General features: G+C 43.5%; 1 protein-coding gene across 1 annotated transcript; it reads right to left on the reverse strand.

Moving 5' to 3' along the window:
- Window positions 1-1,660: 1,660 nt before the first annotated feature.
- Window positions 1,661-18,844, reverse strand: LOC126249391 (transient receptor potential cation channel protein painless-like). Its single transcript, XM_049951076.1, has 3 exons — window positions 18,813-18,844; window positions 18,479-18,745; window positions 1,661-7,838 (listed from the first exon to the last, which is right to left on the reverse strand). Exons 1-3 carry the CDS (start codon window positions 18,842-18,844, stop codon window positions 5,471-5,473), a joined length of 2,667 nt encoding a protein of 888 aa, XP_049807033.1. The 3' UTR covers window positions 1,661-5,470.
- Window positions 18,845-20,109: the final 1,265 nt, after the last annotated feature.

Here is a 20,109-nt window from a genome sequence, read left to right on the forward strand (position 1 = left end):
GTGATAGGAGCCAGTCGTCAGTGCTTTCTGCCAAGTCTCTACCCTGATCTGCAGCTCATTGTCTGTACCAAAACACTTTCCTCATAGCCCGCTGTTCATAAAGAAATGAAATCAGAGGGAGCCAAGTCCGGTCTATATGGTGGGTGAGCAGAGGTTACCCGTTGAAAACGCTGCGGGAGCGTCATTGCTGCAGCTGCAGTGTGCGGCCGAGCACTTTCATGAAGAAGGACGTTGCTGTCATGTGTTGCAGTTACGTTATGAAATCAGGCGGAATTCCTCAGTATGAGGACATCAAAAGACAGCACACACATTCGTGGGTGACTCTCGCCGTGCTCTCAGAACTGAAAAGTGCAACATGAGGCGATCAACAGTCATACTAGAGAAACTGTACAACACATCTGCCCAAAGCTAATTGGATTTTATGTATGATTTTTAGTTTTGCGACCGATCTGACGCTGAAAAAAAAAAAAACGGCCTCGTAAACTACCTTAGTCAAAGTATGTGATATCATCTGTGCATCTTATTACACTGGTGTCTATAAGTGCTAGCTTAGCGCACACTGCTTCACTCATGTAGATAGTATGGCCTGCACAGATTTTTTTTTTCCTTAATCGAATTTTTATGTTGTTTACAAATTGCAAAATCTTCTACACTTTTCATGCAAAATAAAGCCATAGAAACATGGTCTTTTCCGAATGTACTTCTGACTAAAAAGCGATTCTGATACCTGAAGTCCAAGGTTTTTGTTAATAAGGCTTTTGTGTTATTGCGGTGGTTTTTCCATAGAAACTTCATCCCATAACAAATATTTATTTATATCTAACCGAGAAGTAAAATACCAACTTTCATAGTTTTGCATCTAAAATTTATTTCATCTGACGAAATATTTCTTTAAAAAATTTAATTCCCCGTTTTGCCACATTAGTGGTTGAATTTCCAAAAATGTTGAAACGCACATTTTTTAATTTCTGACTAAGAAACCAAGTACGAATTTTCGTAATTGCAGCTTCAAAATTGCCTTAAGTACAACATATTTTCAAAAAGACTTTCGTCTCCCATTTCACCCCCCTAGGAGTGTAACTTCGAACATTCCCTTGATTTCAAGTTTCTCTTTGTGGCAGTTTGGGCTGGGCGAAGATGTGTCAGTGAATCAGTTTTACTCCATCCCCCACCCCCCACCCCACCCCCCGCAATCCCTTAGGGATAGAAGTTCCGTAAACAGTGGAGCATAGCTTTTAAAATATTTTAACAGTGAAATATTTTTATAAAGCACTTCACCCCATTACGGGTTGAGTGTCCAAAAACAGTGAAATGTGTATTTTTTAATTTCTAACAGAGAAGTGATATACAGATTTTGATAGATTTATCTTTAAAAATACTCGTATAGTGAAATATTTCCATAAAAACTTTCATCTCCTATTTCATGCCCATAAGGCGTCAATTTACATAAACAGTGAAACATATTTTTTTTTATTTCTAACCAAGAAGCTAAATTCAGATTTACAAAGATCTAGCTTTCAAAATGTTTCATAGTGAAATATATCATAAAACACCCCCTTAGGGGTTGGCTTTCCAAAAACAATGAAACATGTATTTTTTTATTTGTAACTGAGAAGACAAAAGCCAATTTTCATAGATCTAACTTCAAAAATACGTTAGTAATTCTTTAATAGCGATTTATTTGCAGAAAACTTTCACCCGCTATTTTACTTCCATGAAAGGTAAATTCCAAAAACTGCTGAAACACATTTTTATTTATGTCTCACTGAGAAACCAAATACCGATTTTCGTAAGTCTAGCTTCAAAATTGCCTTAATAATGGCATAATAACCCATTGCACCCCTTGGGGTAGAATTTGGAAAAATTCCTTCGTAAGCGACACCTACAGAATAAAATCAACACCCTCTGCAAATAGCAAGTTTCTGTCGTTAGTGGCTTGTTATGGCGATGATGAGTCGGTGAGTGAGTGTGTCAGTCACTCGGGACATTGCCTTATGTATAGAGTATTGTTGTAGGCATGTGTTTATTTGGGACCTCACATTTTCAGTATTATTAATAGTTCGTGTAAAAGCTATTGTATGATATGTTTGTCTGTTCTTTTCTTACGATAATAATGCCACTTTCTAGCCACCACTGCTTTCCTGGTATGAGAAGTCTACTATTGAATATTTTGATTATCTACAGGATCATGAATTTCATTAATGACAACTGATGCAAAGCTTTTATTAGTCTGCATTTTTCCATGAAATTCAGTTAGGATGTGTGATCGTTATGGGTACTTAATAAGTGTACAGAATTTATGCAACCGCCATGCTGCCAGATATGATTTTTTTAAATATTTGTTACAGTTAAGAAAGGCAAGTAGGGATCTTCCATTGACAGTTACAAAATAGATCATACAAAACTTGGTACAAAAGGTGTAACGACAAGAAACAAAGAAACATTTGTACATTAGGTACGATATGAGGTAAAAGTAATTAACTAAAACTTCTAAATACAACGGAACATTGACTACACGTTTTGTCACAAGAAAACTATGATTTCCTTTAGGAAATTAACTACTTTTCTCTTATAATCAAATACCTTAGCGTCTGCTCGTGAAGCAATTTTGTTTTGTCTCTTCTTGCACTCTCTCTTCTTACACTCGCATGGCAGTGTTATCTGAACACTTACGACGACATTCGCTATTGATTCATAATGTAGCAGAAGACTCAACTTTTCATAAGCATCCTGTCTACAAACAACTCATTCACGAAGTAGGACACTATAGATGGACCTTTTTTGACTGTGACTATGTGAGTGCAAGATTCCAGCAGACAGTCTCAGAGACAAAGTCATTATGACTCTTGCACACATTCAATACAGGCTAGACCGTGGACCTCAGTAAATGATGTTTTGCAGCACAAGTTTTGCTCTGCATGGTTTGTCATGTCTGTTAAACAAACTTTATCAGCTGATTTGAAGAAAAAGGCGATCTTTGTATGTTAAACAATGATGCACAAAACAGAATGAGTTTTGTCCAAGAAGAGTTTGAGTAATCGTAGAAATTTTTATTTTATTGCTTCTTAAACCGGAAACAAAAGAGAATATACCTTCTCCACTGGAACACCACTAGCTACGGAAGTAGCAGCTGTTAAGGCAATGGACAAGTATTTGGGAAAACAGATTGGTAACGGAAAAACTGAGACTCGAGTTTACTGTGATTCTCCAGATATTACGGAGGGGCGTAATCCTGAACTAAAGTACTATACAGTGATTAGGTGTGCCTGGTATTTATATCTTGCTAAATCAGCAACAGCTTCCATGACGAGCCCATGTCAGACACATGGATCTGTTCATAGGAAGGCCTGGCCATTTGCAAGCTTTCATATTCGCAACAAAATCATTTTCAAGAGAGGCCTGAAGCAAACTGATATAATCTGTAACAAATGAACTTATTGTCAACAGAGGTCCCTGTCAGCTGCTTGTGTAAATTGGAGCTCAGACAGCAAAGGAAAACATGACCGTGAATTCGCTGCAAAGAGTTCGGGTATTTTCAAATGTTCTCTGTCTGAAGTATTCAAGGGACTATCACTGTACAGTGAGAGTAATTCAGTCACTTCTGGAAATCTATACACTGGGTCACTCTTCTACACCATCATCCTCCAGTGACAGTGGATATCTATTATATACTATTCTTACAACTACTTCAGAACACTAACGGCAACTGCTTAAGTTCTATAAGTAATATAATAGAGCCTACTGTCACTATTCGGCGGACAGAAAAGATCCATCGAAGTGCCCTGTATTAGGTCATAAGCAGCGACAGGAAAATTCCGAGAAAACGATAACGCAAAAAATAACGCAAAATCAGTGGTTTTTGGCTACAAAATTCGAAATTGTCGACTTATAGAGACATCGTGAAATTTATAATTTTGCCACATAGAAATGTTATAAATCTGAAAGCGGCAGTTTACTAATATTCGAAGTGATAGTTACTGATTGTTAAAACTGCTGAGTTCCGTTTACACTATTAAACTGAGAGTCCTTTTGCTGCATAACGATCTCTGATGCGACGACGAAAATATCACCGAAATTAGCAAAAATGACACGAAATTTAGCAGAAAAACAAAATTTGGTAAAAAACAATATCATGTCTGAAAAACGCCGAATTTGGTGAAACAAACATAAAAAAAGGGAATTTAGCAAAATAGACAAAACTTGGTGAAAATATGATACCGAATTTGGCAAGAATACCGCACCGAATTTGGCAAAAAAGTAACGTCAAGTTTTGCAATAAAGTAACAAAGAAATTGACACAAACACCGAATTTGGCATAAAAGTAAGATAGAATTTGACATAAAAATTACACTGAAATTAGCAACAAATGAAGAGTTTCGCTAAAAACGTCGAACGTGGCAAAAAAGAATACAGAATTTGGTAAAAAGGATAATAAAAACCGTCAAATTTGGCAAAAAAAACACCGAATTTGGCAAGAAATAAGACTGGATTTGACCAAAAAATAGCACCCAATGTGGCCTAAAAATAGCTCCGAATTCGGCAAAATAAACACCGAATTTGGCAAAAATATAACCCCGAATTTAGCAATAATAGCACCGAATTCGGCCAAAAAAATAGCACCGAATTTGGCCAAAAATCTAATTTGCAAAATAAACAACTAAACTAGCAAAATAAACAAAACCAAATTTGGCAAAAATATAGCAGCGAATTTAGCAAGAAATAACACAGAATTTGGCCAAAACATTGCACCGAATGTGGACAAAAATAACTACGAATTTGGCGAAAAACCAACAACAAATTTAGCAAAATATAGAACACAGAATTTGGCAAATATACGACACCTAATATGTCTTAAATGTTACACAGAATTTTGAAAAAACGTAACATCGAATTTTGCAAAAAACGTAACAACGAATTTGGCACAAAGTAACATCGAATTTGGCATAGAAGTAACATCGAATTTGGCATAGAAGTAACATCGCACTTGGCAAAAGATAGCACCGAGTTTGTTTAAAATAACATCAAATTAGACAAAAAAATCACTGAATGTGACAAAAATGACGCTGAATTTTGCCACAAAATAAAACTATCCTTTCTTATCTCTAGTCACAAGTGATTGTGGCTTACTTGTATCAACACTTTATAATAACATGAAAATTTGTTGGCGTGGCACCCGTACAACTTATAGAATGGCAACGATTGTCAGCAAATAAAAGCAATGTTGAAGGCAGCCCTCAGATCTCTTCAGCTGTAGTTAAGTCGGCCTAAGTTGATTTCTGACAGTTGCAGAGGGCTGGGCGCGGAGTTTCGCCCGCCTATCTCAACCGATAGCGTAACGCGATTTTGGAACCATCTCTATGGCAACGACTCAGCGCCGCCACAGCCGTATAGATGGCTATTGTTCTCGCTTGCAGCCGTTGGCCACAGAGCCGCGAGCTGTCAGGGACTTCTTATGCCGTCTTGCCTGCAGTCACTGTGTTGGCAATGCAAGAAGCGATTCATCGGGTTGCTGCTCTCGCGTTGTTGCCGTTAGGCTTGCTTCCAAGTCGACAGTTAGTTTCTGGAATTTATCGTCCAACGATTCAAGCCGCTTTAGTATTTCAGAAAGGATGCGCTGCTTGTCACTGGGCTCTGCAGACGACACTGTTCGGTTTTTCACGATGTTTATCGCATTCTGCACAATGCGTGGCTTAAGTTTATGAGACGAGTCATGAGTTCCTGAAATGCGGATCCCTCCTACCCTGTTCGGCCATACTTCTATGTAGGCATCATTTGCAGGCACTCTGTGAAAAACCCAAAGCGTTTCAAGGCGTTCAGCGAGTCTACTATAGCCCCAGTGTTTAAGGAGGCCGTGTGCATTTATGGCCATCCCTTCTGTCTCCCACAAAAATTTCACTTGAATGACTAGTTTCAAAGTGTCTGCCATACTTCTTATTCGTTGCTCATCCGATATGGCGAGTGCGGTGAGTAAATTTAGTAGCACCACAGGCAGAAGGAACAGAAAGAGAAGGAACACTATAGCGCCTGTCCAGAAATTCGATCTAAAGGGCAAATCACCAGCATCGTATTCGCCGGTCATCATAATGACCGTTTTGAATATCGCTCTCGTTGGGCTTTCAAAGAAGTTGTTTTCGGCACAATCGCTCGAGTTTTCGTGAGACGGTTGGTTGACTACACGTTCCGAAATATTTTCTGGAAACTGGATTGAGGAATTTCTATTCGAAATGGGGACGTGAGAAAAGATAATGTAAAAGCTAAAGGCGAATGCGAAGACTACGAAGATGTACGATCCGAGAAGGCGTAAATAATTTGCGGAGACCGTTTTGAACATTTCAAAATTCTTGGAAAACGAATGGTGGCGACCTGTTAGCACGAAGAGGTGTAACCAGGAGGAGAGAACGGAGGCGGTGAGCGCAGCATCGGACCACGAGCCAAGTGAGCCAAATAGAACGAGTCCTGTGAAAATAATGACCAGAAAGGCAACAGCGTTCTCTAGGTTCTTGTAGCACGGCAGGGGGCTGAGAAGATATTGGAGCAGTACTCTGACTGACATAATTACTGCCAATATAATTACAACCACACGCAGAGAAAATTCGGTTACGGTTTCATCGTCACTGTCTCTGTTACTGATATGTACACCAATGAAGGTGTTGATCAAGATGGCAAATATCATAGAGAGGAAGAGATTAAAATACAGAAGCCACTTTGCACGATCATATTTCAGTTTCAAAAAGCTTGAAATAACAGGATGGTGCAGTAATCTTGTATGCTGTTTAGAATTGATCAGACAGTTTAGGAAGTACATTTCTGAATATTCAGATTGTAGACCTGGTGCCGTTTGCACGCCACTACGTGCTTTGCCAACTTTACAGGGCCTTCGAAATATCGAACTGAGGTTTGCGGTAGGGGGAGAACATTGCCTGTGACGTACCAAAAGGCGGGAATTGAAAACTACAACGTAATTCCTGTGAGAAGGTAAGCGATTTCCTTTAGTGTAGAGATTTTTATCCAGTATAGCTTCTAGCTGGTCTGCTGAAAATGGATACTTTCCCGTTTTGTTTCTCGCACATACATCGGCACCGTGCCTCAAGAGGATCAGAACGATTTCCAGATCTCCATTCTCGGCAGCAAAATGAAGTGCAGTGTTGTTCTTAGAATCGAATGCATTGACATTGCTGCTTCCTATGCCGTCTGCCTCTAATAAAAGTCGGACCATCTTACAATCGTTTTGTACGCAGGCAAGCATTAGTGGCGTTCTTCCGTTTGCGTCGTAACTCATACTGAGGTTAACTCTTTTGAGCAGTGCTTCGGCAACTTCGTAAAGTCCTTTCTCGGCCGCATACTGCAGTAATGTGTATCCGCAATAGTCCGTACAAGCGAGGTGCCAAGCGTTATTCTGCTCCAGCTCGTCGATCAGTTCTGAAAATTTATTGTTAATGATCATCTCGAAGAGGTTACGCACGTCATCAGAGTAGTGCGTCTGTCGCCACTCGGGACGTGCACTGTTGGTGTGTTTCCGTATGAAGTCTTCGGCTGCTGCGCACCCAGAGACATCTATAGCTGTTTCGCCCTGCGAGTTGTGCAGCCACGGGGCGACATCTTTGGCGGCCAGAAGGATTCGCAGGCAGTCCAACTTGTCTCCCGACGTGGCGCATCGAGCTGCCAAGTGCAGTGCGGTGTTTCCGTCTCGATCTCTCATGTTTATTAACGTCTTTTCTTCTGTCCTAGATTTAAACTTACCCGCTCTTTTCCCCACCGGAAAGCTCTGCGGAGGGTGGGAGAGCAGAAGCTCTGCTATCGCAGAGTTGCCTGTTGCAGCAACCACGTGGAGCGCCGTCCTGCGAAAATGGACACAGAAGCATCAGACGTCTGAAGAATACAAAGTGGCAGGTACATCGTCTTCACATAGACTGACGATAAAAAGTAGCGAGACCAAGAAGGAGCTGTGCGACATAAATGAAAGTTGGTAGTGGTGTTTCAACGTATGAAAGATGATGTCTATTAAAATTCTGCGCCACTCGCATAAGAGTCACGCTAGTAGTGCGACTGTGAGAATTCAAATCAGGTTTGCTTTAAAGACACGCTGTAACGGTCGTGAACGTTAGTTACCTCTGAGACTGCACGTGGTGAGTTGATGTGAATCAAGAATGCCTTTAAGGCGACAAGAACGCCATTATAAACACCTCCCTGAGTTTGAATGAGGTAGTGTAACAGGGCTACAAGAAGATGGATGTTCCTTCCGTGATATTTCAGAAAGACTTGGCAGGGATATAGTCACTGTACGTGGTAACTGGCAGTGATGACCAGGAGAACGTATGGTCGCAAGAAGACCGGGTTTTGGACAGCCACGTGGCACTACCGAGAAGGAAGACCATCGTATGGGTCTGGCGCTTCACACTGCACCTGCTGCAGCGATATGAGCAGCAGTTGGCACCACAGTGACACAACGAACTATTACAAATCGGCTCATTCAAGGACAGCTTAGAACTAGACGCCCTGTGCATACCACTAACGCGAAACACCATTTGTTTTGTCAGTGGTGTCAGGCGAGAGCTCACTGGAAGGTGGGGTGGAGGTCTGTTTCATTTTCTGATGAAAGCTGGTTCTGCTTCGGTGCCAGTGATGTCGGTTAGGAGGAGGCCAGTCGAGGACCTGCACCCAACCTGTCTGTGTGCTAGACAAACTGCACCTAGACCTGGGGTTATGGTCTGGGGTGCAATTTCTTATGACAGCTGAAGCACTCGTGTGGTTATCCCACACACCTTGATTTCAAATTTGTCTGTCTGGTGATTCGACCTGTTGTGCTGCCACTCATGAATAGCATTGCAGGGAGTGTTTTCCAACAAGATAACGCTCGCCCTCATACCGCTGTTGTAACCTAACATGCCATACACAGTGTCCACATATTCTCTTGGCCTGCTCGATCACCAGATCTGTCTCCAACCGAGCACATATGAGACATCGTCAGATGGCAACTCCAGCATCATCCACGAACAGCATTAACCGTCCCTGTATTGACTGACCAAGTGGTCGGCGTGGAACTCCATCCCGTAAACTGACATCAAGCACCTGTGCAACACCGCACATGCTCTTTTGCCTGCTTCCATTCAACATTCTGGCGGTTACACCGGTTATCAATGTACCAGCAATTCACGTTTGCAATAGTTTATCTTGTGCTTAATTAACCCTTGATCTTGCAATATTAATCACTTAAATATGTTGCCTTGACGGATGTATTCCCAAAATTTCATTACTCTTCTTTATTTTTCCGTCGGTGTATAATTCTAACCCCTTGAGAACCAGTGGTTTCTGCCTTGAACCACTTTTATATACACGATGAATCACTTAAAACTTGCACCGTAGATATTGTGGAAATGGTAAGTGCTGTTCAGGTGCAGTTTTCACCGAATGGTGTGGTAGTCAAGGGCTTTTATTACTAGCCGATAGAGAGATTCTAATAACTCTTGGGAAGTTTACTTTTTGTGTAAACATACATTTCTTAAATGGAACAATGCCTATTGACATTAACAAACTAAAAGTAGGTTCAATTATGATGTCAGTGATGTCGGTCGCAGGATTCTAGTGCGAGTCGTTTACGAGATAATGTATTTTGAAAAGTTCCCAACCGACACTTGTACAATACTTGTGGAAGCACACACCAAACAGCAACGGAAGTGCATACACTAGTTATAGGGGTTCCGATCAGTAACGAGGCAACTGAATATCACAAGTTGTGTTCAAAATGAGCAACAGCAGCTGTACTACAAGCTTCCAGCCTGGTATGGAACGACTACTGTACACATGCTATTATTTCAGTGGACATGCCTGAGCAGGCTGCAGTAATACGTCGTTGTATATCATCAGGTGTAGTTGGTATGTCCTTGTAGACATCGCCTTTTAGCTTTTCCCACAGAAGAAAGTCTACCGGCGTCAAGTCCAGGGAATGGGCCGACCAGGATACATGTCCACTGTGTCCAACCCAAAGATTTGGGGACAACTCGTGAAGACATGCTGTAATACTTTGGGCACTATGAGATGGAGAGCCATCATGTTCTTACCAGAGGTTCCTGATAATCTGCAGAGGAACGTCTTCTAGCAAACGTGGATGATGGTCTGTTAGGAGGCTGCGATACTTGTACACATTTAGTGTTCTGTCTATCAAAAAGGGGCCTATGAGCTGACGGTTCACTATCCTCCACTACACGTTCACACTCAATGGACGCTGACGTTCCACCTGACGAGACCAATGGGGATTGTCATCAGTCCAATAGTGCATGTTTCGCCAGTTTACCTGGACACGATTGGTTAATGTGGCTTCATCAAAAAAATGGTTCAAATGGCTCTAAGCACTATGGGACTTAACATCTGATGTCATCAGTCCCCTAGATTTAGAACTACTTAAACCTAACTAACCTAAGGACATCACACACATCCATGCCCGAGGCAGGATTCGAACCTGCGACCGTAGCACCAACGCGGTTCTGGACTGAAGCACCTACAACTGCTCGGCCACAGCGGCCGGCTTGTGGCTTCATCACTAAACAAGATACATGCTACATCTGGCATATCCTGTCTTAATGCCCACGTACAGAAGTTAACACGATTCTCCTAATCGTTTCCATGCAGCTCTTGATGGAGAGATATGTAATAGGGACGGAGCCTGTGTTGATGCGCAGGACACATACCTGACTCATGCCACTCCCTCATGCGGTTGCGCAGGTGCTAACGTGCGCATCAACTGCAACAGCAGCAAAAATATTAATGTCCGCTCTCCTGCCGTCACTTGCTTCCTTCTGTTACCTTGTCTAGATGTTACAGTATCACTTTTACGTAACAGATTGAAGAGGTTGATAAATAATTGCTGGGATGGTTGACGTCTGTTGGATATCTTGCCGCATACACCGTGCAAGAATGAACTGCATTCCTCCTACTCTCTCCGCACACCATGAGCACGTCGACTTTTTCTACCTTGGTACATGCCATCATCCGCTCACGACCTACTGCTGGACTTTCGCACAGTAACTGACTAGCAAGTCACGATGCACTCAAGGAACACAAAGGCACACTGTAAGCAAACATAACAATAACATACCTAGCAACTACGCAGGTTGAATGACACAAACAAGTGTCCGTGTTGAGAGTTTTCAAAATACGATATCCCGTAAACGACTCGCACTAGAATTCTGGAACAAACATCAGTGCCATTCTAATATACCCTAATTTTAATTTGTTGATGTGAATAGGTACTGTTCCATTTAAAAAAGTGTATGTTTACACAAAAATATACTTTCTAAGTATTATTATAGTACAGTAGGTGCCCCGGTCTACCAATCCATTCTGTGAAAACCGTATATGAATAGCACTTCCATTTCCGCAACTTTTGCGGTACAAGTTGCCTTTCGCATGAAACCACCAATGCTATTGCAAGACAAAGATGTCAAGTGGTATAATAAGGTGCATCTAGAATGCAGTGGATTGTAGCTGTCACAGCGTTCAAATAAACAGTCGACATGGAGACTATGCTATACATAATTGTAGGAGTTGTGAAATGTGTTTTTTTCCATAGTGGTCATATTGATGACGTAACTGACAATGAAAGTTAGTATATCTAAAGTTATTGTACTACAGCTATTATGAGTGTTTCGAAATGAAAGCACTGGAGCAGTTTGTACTTTTGATACAATTTTTTAAAATTTTAGGTCCATTATGCTTATTAGTTAGAACTATAATTTATTTTATATATTATGAGTTCGGTAAGTTTCGAGATATGGGACTGTGTCTAGGAAAGTTAGCGAACTCCTTTCAAGTACACTCTAAGGGGGGAAAAACATAGCAATACGAAATAATTATCCGAATGGGTCAGAAATCGGTAGATGTTATGTAAATGTACAGACAAACAAATGATAACAGTTTCATAAAGCTTGGGTGATTTATCCAAGAGAAAGAGCTTTCACAAACTGAGCAAGTCAATAACGGATTGGTCCTCTTCTGGTCCTCATGCAATCAGTTATCCGTTTGACACTGATTGATAGAGTTGTTGGATGTCCTCCTGAGGGGTATCGTGCTAAATTCTGTCCGATTGTCGCGTTAGATCGTCAAAATTCTGAGCTGCTTGGAGGGCACTGTCCATATGCTCCAAAGATTATTAACAGGGAAGAGATCTGGTGACCTTGTTGGCCAAGGTAGGCTTCGGCAAGCACGAAAGAAAGCAGTAAAACTTTCGCCGTGTGCGGGCAGACATTATCTTGCTAAAATGTAAACCCAGGGTGAAGAGCAACAAACCGGGACGCAGAAAATCGTCGACTTACCGCTATGCTATAAGGATGCTGCGGATGACAACCCAAGGAGATCTGTTATGAAATGGTACGGCAACCAAGACCATCACTCCTGCTTGTCGTGCCGTATGGCGGGCGACAGTGAGTTTGGTATCTCTCCACTGTCTGCGGTATCTCCAGACACATCTTCGTTGGTCATTGGCGCTCAGTTCGAAGCGGGACGCATCACTAATGACAATTCTTCTCCCGTCAATGAGATTCCAGGCTGAAAAAGCCCTACACCGCTGGAAACGAGCTTGTTGATGTACAGAGATCAATGGTAGTCGGCACAAGAGGCGTCGTGGGCTCAGCATCCTTTCTGTGAGCCGCCTATTAATGGTCCTTGTGGTCGCTGAAGCACCAATTGCATATCGAAAAAATGATAATGATGAACTGGGTGCTCTGAGTTCCGCTCTGACGATTGCTCGGTTCTCACGTTCTATCGCCACTCTAGTTCGATGTTTCCTTCTTGACGCTGTGTTCGGCCATGGTTCACCTATTCCTGCCAACATCGTTGAGTAATGGCATCGCTTCTATTCAGATGTCGAGCAATTTGCCGATTACACGAATCGGTTTCGCTGAACCCAACTACACATCCTCTCTCAAATTCTGACATTTGCGTATATTGTCGACGCGACTGTCTGGGAGGCACAATTTCTTTCCAATTGCGTACAGAGAATGAAACTTGCAAAGATCTTATGCCCTGGTATCGACATGTTCCCTGTTTACTGCCCTGCCAGCTACGCGAGGAAATGTGCGCTGCAACGAACATATTCATCCATGGCTCGCTAAACTTTACGTTTTTCATTTTCGGTTGATAGCTGTATGAATATCAATTTGTCACCAGTTTGCATAACTCCTAAACTGTGTGCCCCAGTGGTTCCAAAGAGAAACAGAAACTTTAATACAATTGATTGTTTACTTTTTGCCAATTTACTATTGTGTTCCTTGCTTGCTACGATGATAAATGTCAATTTTGTGAGAAAACTTAAAATTAATTTTTTTATATTGTTGTGACTCAAAGGGTTAAGTATCACCTCAAAAAAAAAATCACTAATTTTTTGTCTTTATGCAGGTACATACCTGCAGTCCACGTACACACGGAAGTCGTCAACACCGCAGTATCGTACAACTCCTCTTGAGGAACCAAAATAACACGCTGCAGACCACTGACAAAGTGGAGTATGGTGCGGCGATTTGCTTTCTGTATTTGAGGGGAACAACGCTGCAACATTCCATTCTGAGTTGGTGGAAGTGTATGGCAACCGCCATACACTTGTGATTACGTTGCGCATGCGCTTCCAGTGTGGTAAAACAACTGAATGACGAAGAAATATGTGCCAGACCACTTGTCCGTGAAAAATCGGAACTGCTAGAGAAACTGAGGCGATGGTGCTCAAAGACCGATCGAGGTAACTGTGGAAAAAAGTAAAATCTGTCATGGATCAGGTTTTCAGATTCAGATAGCTTTCCGTTGTACCGCCTCCGTAGAATTTACTCGTTGCACAACTGTTTTCATGTCTGACGTAATTACTTGCACATTTGTGAGCAGTTATTATGGAATATTTAACTGTTCAGTGTTTGGTTAAGCTTATGATATTGCGTTGGTATCCTCTGTAAATTCCTTGTGGAGACAGATTCAATTATGGCTCTTGTGTTATATTTCGGAAACTGTCAGTCTTGAAATGAATAACTGAATTATTTGTTACTGCGGATTTACATCTACATCTACATCCACATGATTACTCTGCAATTCACATTTAAGTGCTTGGCAGAGGGTTCATCGAACCACAATCATACTATCTCTCTACCATTCCACTCCCGAACAGCGCGCGGGAAAAACGAACACCTAAACCTTTCTGTTCGAGCTCTGATTTCTCTTATTTTATTTTGATAATCATTCCTACCTATGTAGGTTGGGCTCAACAAAATATTTTCGCATTCGGAAGAGAAAGTTGGTGACTGAAATTTCGTAAATAGATCCCGCCGCGACGAAAAACGTCTTAGCTTTAATGGCTTCCATCCCAACTCGCGTATCATATCTGCCACACTCTCTCCACTATTACGTGATAATACAAAACGAGCTGCCCTTTTCTGCACCCTTTCGATGTCCTCCGTCAATCCCACCTGGTAAGGATCCCACACCGCGCAGCAATATTCTAACAGAGGACGAACGAGTGTAGTGTAAGCTGTCCCTTTAGTGGACTTGTTGCATCTTCTAAGTGTCCTGCCAATGAAACGCAATCTTTGGCTCGCCTTCCCCACAATATTATCTATGTGGTCTTTCCAAATGAAGTTGTTCGTAATTTTAACACCCAGGTACTCAGTTGAATTGACAGCCTTGAGAATTGTACTATTTATCGAGTAATCGAATTCCAACGGATTTCTTTTGGAACTCATGTGGATCACCTCACACTTTTCGTTATTTAGCGTCAACTGCCACCTGCCACACTATACAGCAATCTTTTCTAAATCGCTTTGCAACTGATACTGGTCTTCGGATGACCTTACTAGACGGTAAATTACAGCATCATCTGCGAACAACCGCCCGCATCTCGTGGTCGTGCGGTAGCGTTCTCGCTTCCCACGCCCGGGTTCCCGGGTTCGATTCCCGGCGGGGTCAGGGATTTTCTCTGCCTCGTGCTGGCTGGGTGTTGTGTGATGTCCTTAGGTTAGTTAGGTTTAAGTAGTTCTAAGTTCTAGGGGACTGATGACCATAGCTGTTAAGTCCCATAGTGCTCAGAGCCATTTGAACCATTTTTTTGCGAACAACCTAAGAGAACTGCTCAGATTGTCACCCAGGTCATTTATATAGATCAGGAACAGCAGAGGTCCCAGGACGCTTCCCTGGGGAACACCTGATATCACTTCAGTTTTACTCGATGATTTGCCGTCTATTACTACGAACTGCGACCTTCCTGACAGGAAATCACGAATCCAGTCGCACAACTGAGACGATACCCCATAGGCCCACAGCTTGATTAGAAGTCGCTTGTGAGGAACGGTGTCAAAAGCTTTCCGGAAATCTAGAAATACGGAATCAATTAATTTAAATTGATGTTAATAGCTAAGCACGATTGGTAATTCTTGTATCCTCTCTTGTAAAGGCTGTAAATTTTCCTCGGTTGCGTGGTTGTCTGGTGGATTGTTCTCTAATCTGCTGCAGAGTTGACCTGTTATTTAGCGGTAAACTAGCTCTCTCTCTCTCCGGCAAGAGTAACTGCCTTAAATTTTATTTAAATTTACTGTATTTGTGGGAAAATAAAATAAAAATTATTTTAGCAGTGGGCAAAAACCACTTCCAGCCCTACCACTCCCTCTAGAAACACACATCTATCAGTTAATTCCGCATTACATAGAGGTGTCCGACTATTTTTGATCAGATGGTGTTAACCCATGCATGTTCCCATACAGGGGGCTAAAAGCTGCACCGCAGCTATTGCAGAGATGGAAAGTGCTATTGATGTGCGGTTTTCACAGAATGCATTGGTAGTCAGAGGCTTTTATTGCTAGCCAATAAACAGATAGTCATGATGTAAGGAAGTGTATTTTTTGCGAACATAAGCTTTTTTGAATGGAACAGTACCTTTTGACATTAACATATAAAAAGTAGGGTGTATTAGAATAGCAGTGACGATTGTTGCAGGATTCTAGTACAAGTGGTTCACGAGATGTATTTTGAAAAGTTCCCAAACCGACACTTGTCTGTGACATTCAACCTTCGTAGTTTCTAGGTGCGATGTTTTCATGTTTGCGTACAGTGTGCTTGTGTGCTCCTTGAGTGCGCTGCGACTTGCTAGCCAGTTAGTGTGTGACAGTCCAAGCAGTAGGGGAGTGGACGAGGGGATTTACCAGCGCAGAAAAAGCCGACACGCTCACGGTGTATGGAGAGCGTAGGAAGAATGCAGTCCGTTCTTGTACGGTGTATGCGGCAACATTTCCCAATAGAAAGTTATAGTGTAACATCTAGACAACGTCACAGAAGGAAACCAGTGACGACAGAAGAGGGGGAAGTTCATGTTCTTATTGATGTTGTAGTTGATGCGCACGTTAGCTCCTGTGTAACCGCATGAGGAAATGGCATGAATCACGAAAGTGCCCTACACATTCTCCGACACATGTTGCGTCCCTGCCACATGTCTCTTCATCAAGAGCTGGGTGGAATCGATTGTGAGACTCGTGTTAACTTATGCACATGGGCATGAAGACGAGATACTCCAGAGGTATCATGTATCTTGTTTAGTGTTGAAGCCACATTTACCAATCATGGCCAGGTAAGCCACGGAAACATGCACTATTGGTCTGATGAAAATCCCCGTTGGCCTCGTCAGGTGGAACATCAGAGTCCATGGAGTGTAAAAGTGTGTTGTGGGATAGTGAGCCATCAGCTCATAGGCCCGTTTTTCACAGGTGGAATACTGAATGTACAAAAGTACCGCAGGCGCCTAACGAACCATCTTCCACGGATGCTAGAACACGTTTCTTTGCAGACTAGCAGGAAATTGTGGTACCAACATGATGGCTATCCAGCCGATAGTGCATGAAGTAGTACAGCATGTCTTTACGAATTTTTCTCAAATTCTTGGATTGGACGTAAAAGATCTGTATCTTGGCCAGCCTATTCCCTAGATTTAACGCTCTTTTCTGTGGGGAAAGCGAAAAGAGGCTATCTACAAGTCCATGCCAAGTATACTGCCGCCTGCTCGGACGTCTCTGCTGAAATGCTAGCGCGCGTGGAGAAGTCATTCCATACCAATCTGGAAGAAAGGATTGCTGCTGATGGTGGTCATTTTGCACAGAACCTGTGATGGTCAGTTGTCTCGTTACTGGTCAGAGTCAACACAACCAGTGTACACAATTATGTTGCTCTTCAGCATGTGCTACCACAGGTGTGGTATAATTGTTGGTGTGGGAACTTTTGCCGGCCGAAGTGGCCGAGCGGTTCTAGGCGCTACAGTCTGGAACCCCGCGACCGCTACGGTCGCAGGTTCGAATCCTGCCTCGGGCATGGATGTGTGTGATGTTCTTAGGTTAGTTAGGTTTAAGTAGTTCTAAGTTCTAGGGGACTGATGACCTCAGAAGTTGAGTCCCATAGTGCTCAGAGCCAGCCATTTGGGAACTTTTCAAAATACGATCTCTAGTAAACGACTCGCACTAGAATCCTGCAACAAACACCTCTAACATTCTAATTTACCCTTACTTTTACTGTGTTAATGTCAACAGGCACTGACCGAGTGAGGTGGCGTAGTGGTTAGCGCTCTAGATTCGCATGTGGGAGGACGACAGTTCAAACTCACGTCCGGCAATCCAGATTCAGGTTTTCCGTGATTTCCCTAAATCGCTCCAGGCAAATTCTAGGATGGTTCCTAGCACAGTGGACTCGCATTCGAGAGGACGACGGTTCAATCCCGCGTCTGGTCATCCTGATTTAGATTTTCCGTGATTTCCCTACATCGCTCCAGGCAAATGCCGGGATGGTTCCTCTGAATGGGCACGGCCGACTTCCTTCCTCGTCTTTCCCTAATCCGATGAGACCGACGACCTCGCTGTCTGGTCACCTCCCCCAATAATCAACCCAACCTAGGATGGTTCCTTTGAAAGGACACGGTCAGTTTCCCTCCCAATCCATGACACAGAGCTCGTGCTCTGTCTCTAATGACCTCGATGTCGACGGGGCGTTAACCCCAATCTTCCTTCCTTCCTTCCTTCCAATGGGCACTGTTCCATTAAAGGAAGTGTATGTTTGCACTTTATAAGTATTATTACAATCTGTTGATTGGCTAACAATACGAGCCTCTGACTTCCAGTCCATTCTGTGAAATCCGCACATCAATAGCATTTACCATTTGCGCAATATTTGCGTTGGAAGTTTTTGGTGATTCACCCTTTATACGTGGTGTGCAAATTTTCTGAGCAAGATTTATCAAATGGTTCCAATGGCTCTGAGCACTATGGGACTTAACATCAGAGGTCATCAGTCCCCTACAAGTTAGGACTACTTAAACCTAACTAACCTAAGGACATCGTACACATCCGCGCCAGAGGCAGGATTCGAGCCTGCGACCGTAGCGGTCGCGCGGTTCCAGACTGAAGCGCCTAGAACCGCTCGCACACAACGGCCGGCCAAGATTTATCGATGGTGCCGTGGGACTGTGGGTTCACACCTGCTGTCGAGCAGGTTGGCGGCCGTCGGATCAGCGCCGAATTCGAGCGTGACGGAGGCGAAGCGCAGAGCGAGCTGCGACGCGTCGGCGCCGACCGCGCCCCTGGGCGCCGGCGCCTGCAGGCGGTCGCCGTCCGACCAGGCGTCGCGCTCGCCGTGCGGGGGCGGCAGCTCCCACGCCAGGTCCGGCAGGTCGGCGGCCACTGCCTGGCGCGCCGTGCGCCCGCCCACCACCGCGCTGTCCACGTCCAGGTCGCGGTGCGCGGACCTGCGGCAGAGCAGCCGGAGACAGTGCTGGGCTGTGGCGCCTCTGGTAGGTACCTCCGTGACCTTACTCTGCAGGCACAGGCGGCAGTCGTGGCGTCATCGCTGATGAGCTGTGCTACTGTTAAAATGAGTCAACAACTCGGTAACTCGATACATGGCAGTGAAATTTCATTCAACTTCTGTGACTGGAACTGATCGATAGTCGTATTTTCGTTACGTTTTCAACTTACTGATACACAGGGTGAACATTAATAAAACTGACAAACTGCAGAGTCTCATTCCTGACTAGAATTGGAGGGAAAAAAGTCCTATGAATATGTGTCCCGAAATAAATGAAAATGTCGTGTGACTAGGGTCTCCCGTCGGGTAGACCGTTCGCCGAGTGCAAGTCTTTCGATTTGACGCCACTTCGGCGACTTGCGCGTCGATGGGGATGAAATGATGATGATTAGGACAACACAACACCCACTCCCTGAGCGGAGAAAATCTCCGACCCAGCCCGGAATCGAACCCGGGTCCTTAAGATTGACATTCTTTCGCGCTGACCACTCAGCGTCGTTGTCGTTGCATGCACACCGTTCATTTCCGGACGCGTGTTCATAAGACCTTTTCTCGTCCATTTGCAGTCAGGAATGCGTCGCTGCAGTTTGTCGATTTCATTATTGTTCACCCTGTATTTTGAGAAATAGGCTACCAGATACATAAAACATTTTTTGAGGTTACATAAATTTTAGTTTTGAGTAATCAAATTATAGAACACTGTTGTAGTACAAAGTAGATGGGGCTCACGAATGTTAGTTCCTCTGATGACATGCCGTGTGTTCCTTGTGTGTTGCAGGCTGTGTGATTGACGCAGCGTACTGTAAGCAGCAGAATGGTCCGGTATTCATGTCGTGAACCAGTCGAGATGGTGTTTGAGTACGGCCAAGCAGATGGAAACGATCGAGAGGCAGCACGGCTATTCCAAACCAAGTATCCCCACAGATGCCAACCACAACACACAACATTTCAAGCCCTTTTTGCGCGTTTGTGTGATCATGGGCCCTTTCAGACAGACGAACGTGCAGGGAGGCGGCAGACTGTGTGTACACCAAATCTGGAAGGCCGGGTTCTAGAGGAACAGGTTCCACACGATATTCAGGCGAACCCTAGTACAAGCTCCAGGTAAGCGACCCGCCAACATGGTGTGAGCCAAAGTACGATTATGTGTATCCTGTATGCCAGCCGCTACTAGCTCTTTCTTTCTTTTGCTACCGCCTTTATCTCGCCTTGTGCGCAAAGTCGGCAGGGTTAAGTACGGAATTGGCATGGTTAATTTTAAGGAGTGGCTGGATGCCCTTCCTGCCGCCACCCCATACCCCCCCC

This window comes from Schistocerca nitens, chromosome 1, assembly GCF_023898315.1.
Source record: "Schistocerca nitens isolate TAMUIC-IGC-003100 chromosome 1, iqSchNite1.1, whole genome shotgun sequence".
NCBI classification, from domain to species: Eukaryota; Metazoa; Arthropoda; class Insecta; order Orthoptera; family Acrididae; genus Schistocerca; species Schistocerca nitens.